This window comes from Haemaphysalis longicornis, unplaced genomic scaffold, assembly GCF_048455015.1.
Source record: "Haemaphysalis longicornis isolate Haplotype H1 unplaced genomic scaffold, Haemaphysalis longicornis Haplotype H1 scaffold_7, whole genome shotgun sequence".
NCBI classification, from domain to species: domain Eukaryota; kingdom Metazoa; phylum Arthropoda; class Arachnida; order Ixodida; family Ixodidae; genus Haemaphysalis; species Haemaphysalis longicornis.
Genome location: NW_027526422.1, coordinates 108,710,720 through 108,729,910, shown reverse-complemented (window position 1 = coordinate 108,729,910; position 19,191 = coordinate 108,710,720). Strand labels below are relative to the sequence as shown.

General features: G+C 47.2%; 1 protein-coding gene and 1 long non-coding RNA gene across 2 annotated transcripts; both read left to right on the top strand.

Annotated features, from left to right (window-relative positions):
• Positions 1–6,545: 6,545 nt before the first annotated feature.
• LOC144144817 (uncharacterized) lies at positions 6,546–17,821 on the top strand. Its single transcript, XR_013317342.1, has 3 exons — positions 6,546–6,720; positions 7,566–7,626; positions 17,694–17,821. It is a non-coding gene; the product is annotated as an uncharacterized LOC144144817 (long non-coding RNA).
• LOC144144772 (uncharacterized) lies at positions 8,037–16,907 on the top strand. Its single transcript, XM_077676283.1, has 3 exons — positions 8,037–9,016; positions 11,816–12,018; positions 16,902–16,907. The coding sequence occupies exons 1-3, from the start codon at positions 8,296–8,298 to the stop codon at positions 16,905–16,907; spliced, it is 930 nt and encodes a 309-aa protein (XP_077532409.1). The 5' UTR covers positions 8,037–8,295.
• Positions 17,822–19,191: the final 1,370 nt, after the last annotated feature.

The following is a 19,191-nucleotide window of genomic DNA, read 5'->3' as shown; positions in this document are numbered from 1 at the left end:
TGGATATCTTGTTGGGCGGCTTCCCTGTGACCGGGGGTACTCCGAGGGGTGGTGCTAAATGTGTTTTCCCGCTGGTTAGCACCGCGTCTACCCCTCACCTTTTCTTTCTGGCTCGGCAGTTCCTTGCGCTCCTTGCTCTGCAGAGTTAATGCTGCGTTAGGTGCGTCAGTGCAACTGTGTCGGCCGTCTTCTGTGGACTGCGCGCCTTCGTTTTCTGCTTCCCCACCAACCTCTTCCACGTGCACTCCGGAGATCTCAGCCTCCTGTGCGCTGTTATCTCCCAAGCCGTGGCTTACCATATCTAGAGAAACCACGGGGTCTTCAGGAGCAGGTTCTAAGGACTCACGCCCTGGACTGTCTGCAGACTCTAGCTTTGCTTGCTCGCCGAGCGAGGTGTTGTGCTGGTCACGTCTGGCACAAACGTCCGGTGTGTCTAGCTCGGGTGTTGACTCCATAACCCGCGGTGATGCTGCCTCCAAGTTTAGGTGGACCTGCGTTGACTGTCCTGTTTCGTGCTCAAGACCTCGCCGCCCAGAGCACGCCTCGTTTACCGCAGCACCAAACTCCGCATTGCGGCCGGTGGTTGTCGTCAAAGACAGTATTTGTACTTGTAATTGCGCCACCACACCCCGAAGCTTCTCGGTCACGGCGTCCAGAGCTGATAGTTTCCCTGCCAAGGCATCATCCCGAGAGCATAGCCTGCACACGTAGCCGTCCGCACCTCGGGCTTCCCGGTACGTTTTGTACTCCGTCTCTTCAAGGTACGCCCACCTGCCACAGTGGTCGCACCGGACCTGTGGTGTGTCGGCATTCTCTCGCCTCAACGTACTTCTTGCCATTTCGCCGAGCGCGGCGGCCAGCCCGCGAAGCAAAGCGGAGAGGCAGTCAGCGGCGCGGGAACAGGTTTGGCGAAATTATGCGCACTTGCTTACTCCCAGCGCCGCGTATCGAACAACCGGAGAGGCGTACCATGGTTGTTGTCCTCTATCTCACATGGGGGGCGCCCTTGGCGGAGAAGCGATGTCTTCACGCTTGTCGAGCCACGTGAGGCTTAGCCGGCATGTACAGACAGCGGTTCGCGGCAATGTACAAAACACGTCTGGCGACATACCATATTGCCTCCCGGTGGTCCCGGCGTCTTCGCACGTAGTCGCACGAATCCGCAGCAGCTGTCACATAGGGAGACCGCTCCACACTTTACACAGACTCGAGCTACACACTTGTCAAGAGCGCCATCGGCGACCCTGCACGCATGACTGCATCGCTTAGCCGTCTCCATCTGTTGACACCTTCGGCAACTACGCGTCTCCCGTAGGAGCAGGTGTCATCTATACCGATAAAGAGAAGTGCCCGACTGACTGACTGACTGACTCATCAACGCCCAGCCAAAACTGTGAGACCTAGAAACTTGAAATTTCACGAGTTTATTTGCGTCATTGCGTAGGTGCTCACTAATGCGGGTTTTTCAGAAATTGACCTCCTAATCGAAGAAAAGGGCGAAATTGTGGTTTCGCGAAATCGTGATTTTCTCGGTCACCCATTCACATATCGATGCGCTTTTTGCTGATATAAGTAGCCCTTAAGAATACCTAAAAAGTAGTTTTTGGATTTCGCCATAACCTACACTAGCGAGGTGATTCAGCATTCCTGAACTAAAACGGTGTTCTTAAAGATTCTCAAATAAATCTTTCACCGATTCAGTAATCCAACTGATTTTTGCTAGAATATGTTACTCATACAAATGCACAGAACCGCTTTTAAGGATTTCGCTCTGCGACGCCGCTAAAAGGGTCAAATTGTTTTTTTACAAATGACACGGCTGATGAGCCAAAAAGGCCTGACAGGTTATGTACACGTCTAGCCAAACTGCTCTTTCAAACGGCCACAGATTGCAAGGGCACATTCTGATTACGGTGTTGGAGGTCAATATTTCTTAAAATTTTCAAAATTCCCCATGGAGAGGGTGAAAAGCGGTAAAATAGTTTTTCAGATAATAATTTTTTTACCGCCCGCCATGTGAGATATCGAATAGATTTTTGTTGGGATAGGCAACTTACTCACGTATCTCAACACCGTTATACAAGATTTTTCAATGACACCCTCCCAAAAGAGGCAAGCGGGATTTTGGGGAAATACTGTGTTTTTACACTTTCGTAAATAACCACCCAGGCAGTTGATATCTCCCATTCGTTTTTTCTTGAAAATGCTGCCCATTTATTTGCCCAAAAACCACTTTCAGGGTTTTGTTCTAACATGCGGATAAGAAGGCCAGCGAGTTTTTTTAATCTGCATTCTTTTGGACGTAGAATTCAGTTGAGTTTTCCCGCGTTCGCTTAGCCGTCGCCATCTGTTGACACCTTCGGCAACTACGCGTCTCCCGTAGGAGCAGGTGTCATATATCATAAATGTAAAAGAGAAGATGTACCAGTAAAAAGCGCAAAGGTTAGCCCTCGGCATCTGCTGGGACTTCCTGCAATGTCGCGCCTCCCGTAGGGAGCCCATGTTACTTATGATAAAACTGTACCGACGAGCATCGTTCACATCTTCTGAGATAGCACTTCCTACGAGGAAGGATACCTCTCACACAGCCGGCCTCCATCATGTGTTCCCAGCGCAGTCTCCATCCGAATTCAAGTTGTGTTTGCAACCTGGCACTCTTTCTCATATCATATTAAGAGTGCAAGCAAACCAAGCTCCTTCTTACATCCACTTTTCCGAACCTTGAGCTGTGGGAGAACCTGGTGACTAACAGCGATCTGGATGTCCAGACAATACTTCCTCCAGAGCGAAGGCTGCCCACTCATCACATGGCTTTCTGAAATTGGGAACCACTCCCAATTCGCCGGCTCAATAAAAGTTTTTTCACTCACTCACTCATTCGCTCAAACGCGACATCTTAGTGCAATTTGTTTAGTGAGAGTTGGAGTGAAACACGAGTAGCAGTCGTTTCACATTACCACCACGCGCCTGCAGTAGGAGCCTATGTACTGACAGCAGGCAGGCGCTCCCGAGTGTGTACCGCTTCCAATGAAGTAGCCTAATATGGCGACTAAGAAATACCAATTGCTGTCCCTAATATAATGGCCCACCCGGGCACCGCCGGGTACTACCGCTAGTATAAATATATATATCTATATATATATATATATATATATATATATATATATATATATATATATATATATATATATATATATATATATATATATATATATATATATATATATATCGCAAGTTACAAAGTTACAGTTCTCAGGTGTAGCTTCGGCGTGTTAAACCCCACAATTGACCAATCAATCGATTTCTATCCCCATATTCACGAAATAAAAACATTTGCTCGGCCAGGTTTCTTAGCCCTTTCTTTGTTTCTTTCGCAATTTTCTGTTAATTCTCTAAGCGTGTCAAAACAGTTGTAAAGGAATGATCCCAGCCATAATTCCAGTCACTCGTATTGTTTTCGCAGCAGGTGGGTCTCTTTATGTAGGATGCTGGAAGGGGGCCTGTTGCGCAAAAGCAACCTATCATTGCGACTATTGCAACGATATCCACTTGACCTCCGGTGGACGCATTCGGTTTTCTCGCGGGAGTTGTTCTTTTATAAAGTTTGCCATTGCATTCGCTCTGCATACCTTGGTGTTTCTCCATAGTGGATAAGTATCTGCTTCCCAATCAGGAAAAAATGGTTGAAAGGCAGACGATAAAATATTTTGCCATAGCCTTTTGCGAATTTCTTGACAAGAGTGAATGGAAACAAGTTTGTTTTGTATCATGCGGGAGGCTGAAGCTATTTTGTGTAGTCTCGCTTTAGATTGGACATCCGTGTGGAGATACCATTGCGAAGAAACAAATAGAGTCGTCGATAGCCAAAGCTACAGCTATTTTGTCGTTCTGCTCTTTTGTTACTTTGGTCGTGTGTCGCGGTGATGTGTGGTCTCAATGTTGTTATCTCGCCTTGCGTTTTTCTCACGCGCTCATTGGTCTGGTGATGTTTTGTAACGTGCTGTCTTGAAACTGTGCTGTTTTGCAGTTGCTGTTGTGACGCTAGTTTTTTCGCCTGCGGTTTTGTCTTGTGAATTGCCAGACTCTCCAAACGGGCACAAAACCGTAATGTAGAATACACCGGCTAGAAACGCGTCACCTTTCCGAAGACTGCGAAAGCCCAGTATCAGTACCTTATACGTTGCGTTTCAGCATTCGGACCAACTTGGTCAAATAACTCATCTCTAAGTCCAACAACCGTGAAAATCATGATCCCTGACGGGGTAATTATCGAATATCTCCAAACGTCTTCATTCTTAACCATTCTGTTTACCGGAAAAGCAAAGCTTGACACAGCAAACTGTTACTGCCGTGAACGGCAATCCCTGGCAGGGAGGATAGGTATTGGAAAAAGGCAGCAGCTTGATACAGCTGAGAGTGGTACTGCGTCAATGCACAGTGAAACGCCGAGTGCGTCAACTGTGTCCAGTCACCACGTCCGAACCCCCCAAACCCCCTGTATGCTAAGACCACTCTCACGCCAAAAGCAGCGGTAAGGGAGAGGTCGCTTATTATCGCGCAGGAGTACGTATCTCTTTACCAAGGAGCTGCCTGTCCCGGACACACAACACTAACACCACTCTTCCTTTTGCCGGAATGTAGATACTAAAACTTTTAGTTACAGATGCTATTATCAGCCTAAGTTTGTTATTCTGACCTTGTAACTTGCTCTAGGAATGCAGGATGGGTGGAACCCTTTAAAACATCCCTTTCACTCTTTCCTAGAAGCGTCTACTTTGTCGATTTTCTCCCCTTTTAGTATACATTGCAGGTGTCATCTACACCTTGCCCTAATATAGGCTTGGGTTAGCGAACGCCACGCAGCAGAGCTGCGGGCCTTCTTAAATGCGTACAATTAAGTCACTGCACGTATCGTAGGAATGCTTTACTGGCACGTCATTTTGGGGCAAAATATGGAACGCTATCAGCAAAATTAAATGCAAACTGTACGGAGTTCCGAGCAAAGTTATCCTCATGCTTCGAAATTATTGATACTCTTGCCTTTTCTCGGGACAAAGCAGCTGCTTAGAAGACCACACGTATCGTAGCAGATGGCAGGAGAACCTGATATGGCACCCGGAACGTGAATAGTCGAAGTTCTTTTCATCCTATTAGGATCTGGGCATCGCACTCTTTTCAGTGGCTGCAGCAAGTTTCGGTTACGTTGTGGAGCAACCCATTTTGATATTAACTGCAAAAAAAGAATCAACTGATAACATACGCAAGCAAGCAAGATCCAACGAGAAAAACTTCACCATGACCGTCATCTAAAGTCTGCCAGCTTGTCTTCGGGAAACCTCATGCGCTGGAGCCGAAGGTAGCAAATATCCCGGTGAAATATAACGTTTATCATTATATTTATTAAACTCCTACATTGATTCAATCATTCATCGTTATATTTGGATTTTTCTTAAACCGCATTTTACTACTCGGTGCTTAGACACTTGGCTCCACCAGAAGTTTAATGCCTAATAACCTACCCTCCAAGGTAATACGGGACCTTCCTTTTGGGTTCATGATTTAACCAAGTATCTGACAGCCAAACAAACCTACAATATAATTCAAGCTACTCAACCTACTTGTTTTAACGGTACTTGCAAACCCTGCTTCGGTTGTTAGTATCATCACATTTGTATGGAGCAATAAAAGCCTGCGGATACCAGTAAAAACATCACCACTCGAGAGTTACAGCTACGTGGCCTCGCTATAATTCACTAATAGTTGAAGTTTGTCACCAACCATTTGCAGGATAAAAACGCGCATGTAATGACACTTCTCATTCTATGTAGTTCCCCGATCGTCATTGGTAAGCTCCAAAAAATAAACAATAAAGGGCAGCAATATTCAGTGTTTAAAATTACTACCATCCTTGTCCAAGAAAATCCACACAAGAGTGGAGTATAGCGACAATTAATTCCAGAAAGGCAGTAAAGACTCGGCTTTTTTATGTATCGGTAAAACACACACACACGCACACACACACACACACACACACACACACACACACACACGCACACACACACACACTCACGCACCCGCACACACATCGTCAAACCCTAAATCATTCTGTCTACGAATACAGCAATGTTTCAATTTTGCTGCATAAGGGCAAAAGAACTTCACCGAGGGCCCACTAAGGCTCGTAGTTCACTGGTGTGGTTACGCCACACGCAAAGACCCTACTTCCGCTTAAAAAAGCTGCAGAGTGTGTGCATCATGCCGCGAGGCAACACAGGTGCCACATGTGGTTTGCAAGTTTTGTAACGAACGCGTTGCCTGTACAACGCATTGCCGTTTTTTTATGCTGCAATTGTGCAGAGTTATAGCATGCGCAGCTGATACGCGGAAAATTTCAGATGGTGAGTTCACCCATTTCATATATTTTATACGACACCCTAGGAATACTCTTTTGTGCAGTGTTTGCACATTTTTCCTTGTGTTCTCTTGTCAGGAGTTTCCCTGGTCACATGGTGCTGAGCAGCATTCTCAATCCTGATCACGTTGTTCTAAGTAAAAATAAAGTAAAAAATTGGCTACCTCTTACCCCAGGCGTATTGCGCACTCGACGTTCTCTTTTATTATGGCGAGCAATTTCCGCTCAAAAAACGATAGAACATTGTGGGACGTGCAACATTTGTTACAATTGCTGCGTTAGTTTGAGGTGGTCTGCCAAAGCACAAGGTAAACTTGTACTTCATATCTTTCCGGCAGCGTAATTGTGCTTTACCTTACTTAAAAGCCATTCGTTTTTGATTTGCACCCAAGCTACAATGCATAATTTGATTTTCAGGTTTTACACCTGGCTTTTCATGTTAACTAGAAGAAAAATGAGATCATGCACTATTTGTGCATTTCTTCCGCAATTCAAAAAACCAAGAGTAGCAATAGCTGTTTAACGCAATTAAGGTTAATTGTGGGCCGTTTTATTACGATAAAAAGTGTCAGAAAAAGCTTACACTTATGCTAACGTGGTGTGTCGAAAGCATGCATGAGTGTATGTGGGTGTGGTCCGTATTCGCCCATGCCGCTTTATATGAACTTCACACGACGTTCCTAGTCTTGCTTCTTCAAACTTTACACGTAACTGCAGTGATTGAGAGCTGCAGCGTTATAAAAAAAATTCGTTTAGCAATCGACAAATTCAACGGTTGCCAAACGAGTTCCACTAGCTCCAGGTACAGTGACTTGTCGAAAATGATACCTCAAAATTTGTTCGAGACAGACACAACGAAAATGAATGGGCGGGAAGCCCTACTGGTGTGTAAAAATTCGTTCAGAGTACAAACTACCCATTGTTTGTCATTGCAAGTCGATAAAGATCGGTATGGAGCGTAGAACAATTAAATCATCAAATGCTTCGCCTAATATTTATTTTAACAAATTGTTAACGAAGATTTCTTTGTTATTTGTTTCTTTGTTCTTTCGCCAAAAATTCGCATCTTGACTTTGATCCAAAATTATTTTATCTCGTTTTTTTTAATATTCTTAGCAGTCGGTGTTTTTATATTATAGTTGTCTATTTACAGACAGTTCCCATGAGCCCGCGTACGGCATATTTTGTCCTCGCGTTGGCAGCACTCTTTACTGGTAAGTACATTTAGGTTGCAAAATTACTTTCGGTCATATTCCAGGTGCCTATTTTATTTCTCGTGTCAGCTACTGGCACCATTATAAGAGTTATCAAATTTATCGAAGCTAACTAGTATCACAAAGTGCGCACGAAAAAAAAACAATCGCGCCGTAAATTATATCCTACACTCGTAAACATGTGCTTTTCACGACCGCTGAGTGCGCAGCTACGAAATATTTAACCGCTAGAAAGGTCTATAAGTCGTCGCGCCCAATACCTACCTAGAGTCTCGACAAGACTGCTTTCAGTGACGCAAACGAATTGCTAAGGCTGCCCAGCAACCAACGTGTTGAACTGGTTTCCACCTTTCGCATAACCTGTACCAAAAAAACTTTTTCAACAGCAGTTCGTGAGATATATATATTGTAATGAAGAGAAGTGAAAGGACTAACGGACCTCGATCGTCCAATCCCTGTTCGGGTATGTGCCGGAAGCATCAAGCTGGCATCATCTCTGTGCGTCCTTGTGGTCAGATCAGCGATCCCCTATCCGGTTCACCTGGAACAGACTGCGCTGCTTCCCGCCTCTCGCTTTTACTGCTTGTTAGCCATTAAACCGCCTTTCAAGTGGTGGAGGTGCTGGGTACGAGGTGAACCAACCTGGAGCTTCGCAACCGCACCGTACCAATGCCCGTCAACCCCGTCGACGTAGGCCAACAGCCACCATCGCCGGTGCCAACGGTCATCTGTGCCGGCACCATCCGTCAGCGTGACCCGCCCTTTTTCACCGGCAAAGGTAATTATGATGCCGAGGATTGGTTGTCCACCTTCGAGCGAGTGAGCGTCTACAACAAGTGGGATGACCAAGCTAAGTTGAGCAATGTCGAGTATTACCTTAGGGAAGTGGCTGAGGTCTGGTTTCGGAACAACGGCAGGACCATCAAAACGTGGGGCGAATTCAAAACCCTCTTCGCAGAGGCGTTCGACAGGCCAGAGGTGCGGAAACTGCACGCTGAACAGTGTCTTCGCGTTCGCGCGCAGCAGCCCGGCGAGAATTTCACAAGTTATATCGAAGACGTTGTGGATCTCTGCAGGCGTATCAACATGGATATGTCTGAGCAAGAAAAGATTCGGCACATACTGAAAGGAATTGAAGACGACGCGTTTCAGATGTTGATGTCCAAAGACCCAAAGACCGTGGCTGAGATAATTAAGCTCTGCCAAAGCTATGATGAGCTGCGGCGGCAGAGGAGTTTTGTTCGACAGTCGCTCGGGACGGGCGCAGAGCTGTCAAGTTTATCCTTCAGTTCTGAACAAGCATCGCTTGAGATGAGGATTAAGGACTTCGTCCGGGAAGAGGTCGCTCGGCAACTTTCGCTGGTACCTTTTGTAGAGCAGCCTGCACCAAGTTGGCCTCAAGCTGTTCAGCGCACCGTCAGGGAGCAGGTCGCCGAAGCCCTATCACCTGCACACCAGTCAACTACACCCGCTGCCCCGCTGACTGTTCCAACCATGGCTACCGTAGCACCGCCAGTGACCGCTCCGTTGACGTACGCCGAATGCGCGGCAAGGGCTGCCCCGCCACTTGTCCACTCCTTTGTCCCCTCGTTTGGACCCTACATGCCAGCGCCTGTGACGTTCACTCCTCAGCCAGTCTCCCAGTTCCGCCGTCCCGCGCCATTGGCTGTACAGCAGACGAATCCGTGGCGCACTCAGGACAACCGACCTATATGCTTTTCCTGTCGTCTCCCAGGACATGTAGCACGTTACTGTCGCCGTGCAATGCAGCAGGTTGAAGCATCTCATAGCCCAGTGTATGTTTCCCGCCAAGCTCCCCGTCGCGCACCTGCGGGACCGCCGTCACCATCCTTTCAATCCGACCATGAGACGTTCGCGAGTCACCGATCGCCTTCTCCTCGTCGCCGCTCCATCTCTCCTATGCGTCGTCAGTCAGCGCCTCATGACGCGGGAAACTAATTCCCGGAGTTCCGGAGGCACGAACTGCGTACGTAGCAAAATGTCAAAGTCCTCGTGTATCGCCGAAAAATGTCGTCGACGTAGTTGTTGAAGGAGTTCCTATTCTTGCTCTTGTCGATACTGGTGCCGCGATTTCTGTTATGAGTGTGAAACTATGCCGCTATCTGAAAAAAGTTATGACGCCACTGTCGGAACTTTCGCTTCGAACTGCAAGTGCTGAACATGTGTCACCACTGGCTGCGTGCACTGCTCGAGTAGTGATCCAAGACACTGTCTACACCATCGAATTCGTTGTTTTGTCTTCATGTTCCCATGACGTTATTCTTGGATGGGACTTCTTGTCAAGCCATAACGCAGTAATTGACTGTGCCAAGGCTGAGATTGAACTTATTTCCCAGAACGATCCGCCGCTGTCTGAGCATTTGTTTGGTGAATGGAAGATTACCGTGAACGAAGACGTCGATATCCCGCCGCTAAGTTCCGTAATGGTTGACCTTGCTAGTGCGCCCGTACCCGATGGACCTGTCCTATTCACACCAGGCGACCTTTTTGTTCGCCGGAAGGAGTTGCCACTCCCATTCGCCGTTCTTACAGTGCAAGGTGGGCGTACGAGAATGTTTATCTCCAATCAAACCCACTGTTCTGTCAGCCTGCTCCATGGAGAGTCAATTGGCCATGTTGAAGCTATGCGCTCCATCAGCCGCTTCGACGTTTGCGATGATCCCGCTGCGCTTTCGCTCACTGCCCTGGACTCGTCCATTTCTACCGACGCTTCACTGTCCGCCGACGTGTTCAAGAAGTCCCTGGACGCCGATTTGGATCCCACACAGCGCACGCAGCTTCTCGCCCTTCTTAACAAGTTCCGTTCTTCCTTTGACTGTGCACAAGCTCCGTTGGGTAAAACGTCAACAGTCACCCATCACATCGACACAGGCGATCATGCTCCCTTGCGACAACGACCCTACCGTGTGTCGGGGCCGGAACGTGGTGTTATTAGTGAGCACGTGGATGACATGCTACAGCGCGGCGTCATTCGGCCGTCCCAAAGCCCATGGTCGTCGCCCGTGGTCCTCGTGACAAAAAAGGATGGGTCTTTGCGCTTCTGTGTTGACTACCGCCGCCTAAACAAAATTACCCGCAAGGACGTTTATCCGCTCCCTCGCATCGACGACGCTCTCGATTGTTTACACGGTGCAGAATTCTTCTCGTCCCTTGATTTGCGCTCGGGCTACTGGCAAGTGCCGGTTGCGGAATCGGACCGCCCCAAGACCGCATTTGTTACCCCGGACGGTTTATATGAATTTAACGTCATGCCATTTGGCTTATGTAACGCACCTGCCACATTCGAGAGAATGATGGATAACATCTTGCGTGGTCTCAAGTGGCATATATGCCTTTGTTACTTAGATGACGTCGTCGTATTCTCTCCCGATTTTGACACACACCTAACTCGTCTCCACCAGATCCTGGCGTGTCTCACCGCTGCCGGCCTCCAACTAAACTTAAAGAAGTGTCGTTTTGGTGCGCGCAAGTTGACTATTCTAGGCCACGTTGTTTCAAAAGATGGTGTGTCGCCTGATCCCGATAAGCTACGTGCTGTCGCCAACTTTCCGAAGCCGACTTCCTTGAAAACCCTCCGGAGCTTCATCGGGCTCTGTTCCTATTTCCGACGCTTCGTCAGAAATTTCGCTACCATCGTTTCCCCCCTAACAAGACTGCTGAACGGTGATAACGCTCTTTCTGCGTGGTCCCCGGATTGTGATGAAGCATTTTCTTCCTTGCGACGCCTGTTAATCTCACCACCTATCCTCCGGCATTACGACCCAGCAGCTCCTACGGAGGTGCACACTGACGCCAGTGGCGTCGGTCTCGGTGCAGTGCTTGCCCAACGGAAGCCCAACTACGACGAATACGTTGTAGCGTATGCAAGTCGAACTCTCACCAAGGCCGAGCGAAATTAAGGAATGTTTGGCCATAGTGTGGGCGCTCACCAAATTCCGCCCCTATATTTATGGCCGCCCCTTTGCAGTTGTCACTGACCACCACGCATTGTGCTGGCTGTCGTCTCTTGCTCGTTGGGCCCTCCGTCTACAAGAATTCGACATTCGTGTTATGTATCGATCCGGCCGCAAGCATTCTGACGCCGACGCCCTCTCTCGCTCCCCGGTGTCCGCTGATACGACACATCTCAGCACAACGGACACTACCTTGTCGTCGCTGACTCTCTCAGACATGGCTTCCCAGCAGAAAGAAGATCCATGGATCGCTACTATCGTCAACTTCCTGTCTTCACCGTCGACCCTTCCTCAGCCTAGGGCCCTGCGTCGCCAGGCTGCTCACTTTGCCATTCGCGACAACCTCCTCTACCGCCGCAACTACATGTCGGACGGCCGCAAGTGGCTCCTTGTGGTTCCACGGAATCTCCGCGCGGAGGTGTGTGCCGCTTACCACAATGATCCGCAGAGTGCTCACGCGGGACTCTTGAAGACCTATACCCGACTTCGTCAAAGATACTACTGGCGTGGTATGTACAGCTTTGTGCGAAGATTTGTTCGTGCCTGTACTGATTGTCAACGACGTAAGTCGCCTGTCCCCAAGCCAGCCGGCCCGCTGCAGCCCCTGCCGTGCCCCGTTCGTCCATATGAGCGCGTTGGCATTGATCTTTACGGCCCACTGCCATACTCTTCTTCTGGTAACCGGTGGATAATTGTGGCAGTAGATTACCTAACCCGCTATGCCGAAACAGCAGCGCTTCCCGCTTCCACGGCACGTGAGGTTGGTGCATTCATTCTGCACTCCCGCGTCCTACGCCACGGTGCACCACGGGAACTCCTAAGCGATAGGGGGCGTGTATTCCTCTCTCAGGCCATCGAAGCGCTCCTCGCAGAATGCAAAATTGTGCACCGCACCACATCCGCCTACCATCCCCAAACCAATGGACTGGCAGAAAGATTCAACCGCACGCTTGGGGACATGATCGCAAAGTATGTGGCGCCCGACCATTCGAACTGGGACTCAGTGCTACCGTTCGTAACGTTCGCTTACAACACGGCCGTGCAGACCACTACAGGTTTTTCACCTTTCTTTTTGTTATACGGACGGGAGCCATCGTGTACAATGGATACCATCCTTCCCTACAGCCCTGATCCGTCCGAATGCCATCTCCTTTCCGACGCAACGCGCCATGCAGAAGAGTGCCGCCTGCTCGCACGTTCGTTTACATCGAACGACCAAGCTCAACAGAAGCACCGTCATGACCAGGAGCACTCATCGACTTCTTACAGTGCTGGCGATCTCGTTTGGCTGTGGATACCGTCTGCCACTCCTGGTCTCTCCTCAAAGCTCCTTTCTAAATATCATGGCCCCTACCGTGTCATCGATTCTTCCTCCCCCGTTAACTACGTTGTACAACCACTGAAGCCAACGGAAGACCTTCGCCGTCGCGGCCGCGAAACTGTCCACGTCTCTCGCCTAAAGCCCTATTACGATCCCCTTGTGCTGCACTCACCGTAGGTCGCCAGGGTGGCTCTCTCTTCGGCGGAGGGTGATTGTAATGAAGAGAAGTGAAAGGACTAACGGACCTCGATCGTCCAATCTCTGTTCGGGTATGTGCCGGAAGCATCAAGCTGGCATCATCTCTGTGCGTCCTTGTGGTCAGATCAGCGATCCCCTATCCGGTTCACCTGGAACAGACTGCGCTGCTTCCCGCCTCTCGCTTTTACTGCTTGTTAGCCATTAAACCGCCTTTCAATATATATGTATATAATATATATATATATATATATATATATATATATATATATATATATATATATATATACGTAGCGAATCAGAAAATGGGAAATGAGGGGCTCCATGAAAATAAGACAGAAAATAAGGGTTGGCAGTCAAGAAAACCTCGGAAAGCAAAGGGGAGTTTGTGGTTTGTCATAGAAAGAGATGAAGAATTTTTTTAGTCGAAAAGAAAGTGGTGAAAAAATTCTTCATCTCTTTCCATGGCCAACCACAACATCCCCTTTGCTTTCCGAGGTTTTCTTGACTGCCAACCCTTATTTTCTGTCTTATTTTCACGGGGCCCCTCATTTTCCCATCTTCTGATTCGCTACATACTTAGCGTGGGCCTCTGTTCTGGCAGTCCTGGTGCCAAAGGGAGCTTAAGAGGGTTCAATGCCGGTCGACCACTCTCGACATGTCGTAGACACTCGAGTCACGGCCCGCGATTAAAAAGAAGGTCCCCTTCACCCCGAGTAGTCCGAGTGGCGCTGGCTACCACCCCCAAGTACAGGAAACAAAAATTACTTAACATAAATACCCGAGAAAGTGCTGGGGAAACAGCCCCGCCAGTAGCGTAGTGGTTATCGCACCAGACCGGTATTCTGGATGTCGTGGGTTCGGATCCCACCCGGCGGGCATTTTTTCACCACTTTCTTTTCGACTAAAAAATTCTTCATCTCTTTCTATCACCAACCACAACCTCCCCTTTGCTTTCCGAGATTTTCTTGACTGCCAACCCTTATTTACTATATCTATATATATATATATATATATATATATATATATATATATATATATATATATATATATATATATATATATATATTATCTGTTTCAATAACCTACCACATCCTCTTCATTGCTTTCCGTGGTGTTTCTGACTGCCAACCCTTATTTCTGTCTTATTTCAACGAGCCCCTCATTTCTTATTCTCATTCGCTACATGCATAGCGAGGGCCTCTGTTCTGGCAGTCTTGGTGCCATAGGGAGCTTAAGAGGGTTCAATGCTGGTCGACCACTCTCGACATGTCGTAGACACTCGAGTCACGAAACGGGGTTTAAAAAGAAGGTCCCCTTCACCCCGAGAAAGTCGGAGTGGCGCTGGATACTACCCCCAAGCACAGGAAAAAATTACATTGACATAAATACCCCATATAGTGGAGGGAAAAAATAGCCCCGCCGGTAGCGTAGTGGTTTTCGCACCAGACCGGTATTCTGGAGGTCGTGGATTTGGATCCCACCTGGCGGGCATTTTTTCTCAACTTTCGTTCTTTCCAAATTCTTTATCTGTTTCAATGACCTACCACATCCTCCCCTTTGCTTTCCGAGCTTTTCTTGACTGCCAACCCTTATTTCTGTCTTATTTCAACGAGCCCCGCATTTCGTATTCTCATTCCCTATATATATATCTAAATATATATATACAAGATAACAAAAACTTCAAAGTTTTACTGCTCCCTGGATTATATATATATATATATATATATATATATATATATATATATATATATATATATATATATATATATATATATATATATATATATATATATACAGATATAGCGAATCATAAAATGGGAAATGAGGGGCTCCGCGAAATTAGACAGAAAATAAGGGTTGGCAGTCAAGAAAACCTCGGAAAGCAAAGGGGAGGTTGTGGGGGGTCATAGGAACAGCTGAAGAATTTTTTGAGTCGAAAAGAAAGTGGTGAAAAAATGCCCGCCGGGTGGGATCTAGAATAGGTTCTAGATTCTAGAATATATATATATATTCTAGAAACACAATAGAGTAAATTCTAAGGTTTCGTTCAAAATATTGTATTGGGCTGTTTTTTTAGGCAAAAGGAATGTTTTTACGCGTTTATAACATTTATTTGAGTGATTTCAACCCACTCGGAATCTGTCAAAGGCCCGTTCCACGAACATAACAACAAAAGTTCCCAATCGATTTCATGCAAGCACATGACGACGAGACGGAAGATTCACAGTGAGCAACCTTAAAGCATTCATTGCGGGTGGGGACAGAGGAACGTAGAAATGCGTGATGGGCGGGTGGGGGGGGGGGGGGTCATGGCGTGAAGATGGTGTTACTATGCAGCGCCGGCAGAAGAGTACCGTTTTTCAACATTTACAGAAAAGCAAGCTGACTCATGGCCAATTGCTTCACTATCTTTACTATCTTCACTCAAGACCCAAAAACGTTGAAGCTTTTATTTTGACGTGAATGTGGTGCGTCTCTTCCAACATGAGGCGCCTGGCATTCAAGACTACGACGTAAATTCTTCAGAACAAACACAACTCGCATATTGCACCTGGTTTACAGAACGCACCCGCTGTTCTTCTAAATTTCTAGTCAATCTAAATAATTGCAATGAATAACCGACCTACTAATAACAAGGTTGTTGTGGCTTGTAGTGTCTTTTCTATCTCACTACGACAAAAAAAGTAACATTTCATTCGTGTTGGAGAGAAATTGCTAGAACATAAGACACAGTGACTACCAGTGTGGGCCTTCATACGCAAGTACGCTCGAAGCTCAATCTTACTCCTTCTGGCTTGTCATACCAGCGGGATCGCACCCCGTTGTATCCACTAGGAAGAGGAGTTACCAATTCATCGCTTCTTCTCCTCCACTAGGAAGAGGAGTTGCCAATTCATCGCTCTTTCTCCTCTGTGCCTCCGTCACTATTGAGGAGATTGATAGACCGGCTAGTCCAAGGGACAAGGCCGTGTCACTAGCCCTAACTGCGTGCTCATTTTTTACTGAGAAGAATATCCCCTTCTGTATTCTACCACTGACCTCTTTGAAGACCTGCGTTGCTCGCAACACCTAAGCATGGAGATCGCAATGGTGCTCCCTATTCCATTCATAATGCCAGGGAACCATTATGTGGTAACTGATGAGGTGATCCTGCGGCAATGTCCGCGTTATTGTAACGAATCCTTGTGTTTTTGATCATTCTGATTGATTGATTACGAAGTTTGGCACTCCGAAGCTACACATGGGCTACGAGGTGCACCGTAGTGGAGGGCTCCCAATTATTTTGACCATTTCGGCATCTTTAACGTGTGACGACATCACACTACACGGGCGTTTTGGATATCCTCTTCTATCAAAAACCTATCCCTCAAGGCTAGAATCTCGCCTGTGTCCTTGCACACAGCAGCGCAACGCCTTAGCCGCTGAGCCACCACGACGGGTGAGCATCCGTTTTGATCTGTTGAAAACCCAAAGAAGACACCGGGGTTAAATACGAACCGGTTTCTGCATTGTTCGGGCGGTCAAGCCACCACTTGATTATATGATTAACACTCTGTACACATGACAACAGTTCGGTGTTGCAGAAAGGCCGCAAAAAAATCTAGAGTTACCTTTATCGTCATGCCGTATATGAGGATGGCGTGAAATGCATATGCAGTAGTCCCTCGTTTACCGTAACTGGAATATATTCCAATATCGCTTAAGTCGAAACTTTTTCTTGCCGTGTATTTACCCTCCACAGGTGCTATGCATGTCCCCTTTTACCTAGAAACATTTTTCAGGGGTAGGCGGATATCTCGAAATGCTGACAGAGGCAATGCAAGGTAAAATCTCCTACATGCAGCTGATAAGGTCTCGTTAGGAAGATTCGCACCGAGTACCCGCCGAACGCGCTCAGGAACACCAACTTTACGCGGAGTATGCGCTGTACGAAGCCAAGGGGACTGTTGCCGGAAGGCTGTCTGGTGCTTACATAGTTAGGTACCTGTGGGCGGCGCATCTGATCATGTGGACGATGAGGAACTTCCAGAAGTGCCTATAACGGCTCAAATGAGAAATATGTTGCTCCTTCACGCGGTGGCGACCAACAATCCATTCGATTCATCGAGCATGTCGAGAACGTTTTTTTCTGGGACCAGATGCAAGCACGAAAAAGGCGAGCATCACGAAGTTGTTTCTTCCACAATATTAAAAATTTGTTTTTCCTGCGAATTAATTGACCTCTACTACGAAAGCGCCCCTGCGCGGTGGAGCTTTCGTTACTAGCACTAGCTCTTGTTTCAGTGACATGCCCACAAATTCTAGATTTGTGCGTAACTCTAAACTCCGCTTTTCGAACTTTTATGTGGGTTTAGCGACTGCCAGGTTACGGGGAATTACTCTGCAATGGTTGACACAACTAAAACAAAAGTGGAGTCCGCTTCGGTCTTCCCAATCCTGAATCAATATATCCCTAAAACGACGGTACTGTGGTGCAAATTTGGATGTTTATTCTTCTGAGGCTGTACATTTTAGGATATCATTTGAATTTTTTATTGCCAGCTTTCACTGACACTTTATCTCATCATTCGCAGCCATCGCCTGTGCAGCCGCCCAGGAGACGCCAAGCTCTGGAAACCAAGCAAGGACCGGCCGAAAACGTAGCTCTATTCTGGGTGTTATACTTGGCAGCGTAGAAGATTTCTGGGATGTAGTTTTTGGACGCTAGAAACAATAAATATTCTCAGATGCTGACAGTGTTTTGCAATACAGAGAACGTTTTGCCTTAAACGGGCTAAAGTTGCGATTTTTGATGCGATGAAAGTGGATACTGCAATTCTGGCTCTACATCGGTAGACCTTTATGAATGTGGAGGATGTTTCTTCACGTAAATAGGTGCGCTATCTCTTAGAGCAGTGGTGGCGGTTTCTTTAAAACAAGTTCCCCCGCTGGGGCTCAGTGGATAAGGCATTGTGCTACTTAGCCGGGAAACGCGGGTTCGACCCCAGCCACGCTAGATGCTGTACTGATTGAAGCGAAAACAGAACGCTCGTTAAAGAACCCCTGCTGATCAAACTAACTTCGAGACTTCCACTACGGCGTGCCTCATTGCCCTACTATAGCTTCGTCGCGTTAAGAACCACAACGAATCAAATCACTTTTTAAAAGTCGTATAGCCTACTAGCAATGTTTTTATGTCACCTCTTACATGTCACATCATCCTTCGGAATCTTTTCTTCACTTTTTTTCAGAAATATAGCGCGAACAGTAGGAACACGCTGGTTATACGACGCTAAATACTGCCCTTGGCTGTACACTGGCAATACCCTGTGCATCCTCATTTTACTAGCATAACAATGATGTATAGTATTTCAGCAATATACAAACCAGTAACTTAAAACTTGAGATTACGATATGTTGATACCTGAAAAGATGCCAACCACCCGTCATACGTGGCGTGGAAAAACACACGGAAGGCGCACTTTAGACTTCCGACGGCACCATGGCCTTGTTTTAAAATTTTACTTGTACTTAACAGCACGGTTGTCAATGTTTGAATTCCAGACATTTCCGAGTCCTGGTATAGTGCGGTTCACTAACGGAACTTTTTGTGGCAGCTTCCCTTATTTCACACTGATCTACAGCATGTTGCAGCCCTCGCTTGAAATGTAAATCTTCGTCTGTGCACGCTTAGCCTCCCTCCCGCTCTTTGTTCGAGGTATTCCTGGCAGCGCCGGTACATTACATTGGCGCCTCTTTTCGACAGTGTTCTAACTGGGAGCACGTACTTTAGCTTGCTGTAACAGACTTTATTCAGTTTGGAATCAGCATCACTGAAACTCTGGCCTTCGGTTTTCTTTTTGAAACCTCGGGCTCAGCAACCCGGTATTGACTATGAAAAAATGGAGAGCGTTTCTAATTGCAGGCCCTCGCCGCACGGAGCACATTGAGTATTCAAGTGAAGGTGAGAAGCGACACCGCGGACCCCGAGCTCCCATACATATTCTGTGCCCAACCGTGGCGAGGTGTTTAAAGGTGAAGGGTAAAAGCCGTAAACGCTGGCCGTCGGAGCCTTGGTCAAGCTTCTGCCGA

What these genes read in the sequence shown, in the direction of transcription:
- LOC144144772 (XM_077676283.1), top strand. Translation starts at nt 8,296, where the DNA reads ATGCCCGTCAACCCCGTCGACGTAGGCCAACAGCCACCATCGCCGGTG. An exon ending in TGTAGAGCAGCCTGCACCAA is followed by an intron (nt 9,017 to 11,815) that starts GTTGGCCTCAAG and finishes TGACTCTCTCAG; the next exon opens with ACATGGCTTCCCAGCAGAAA.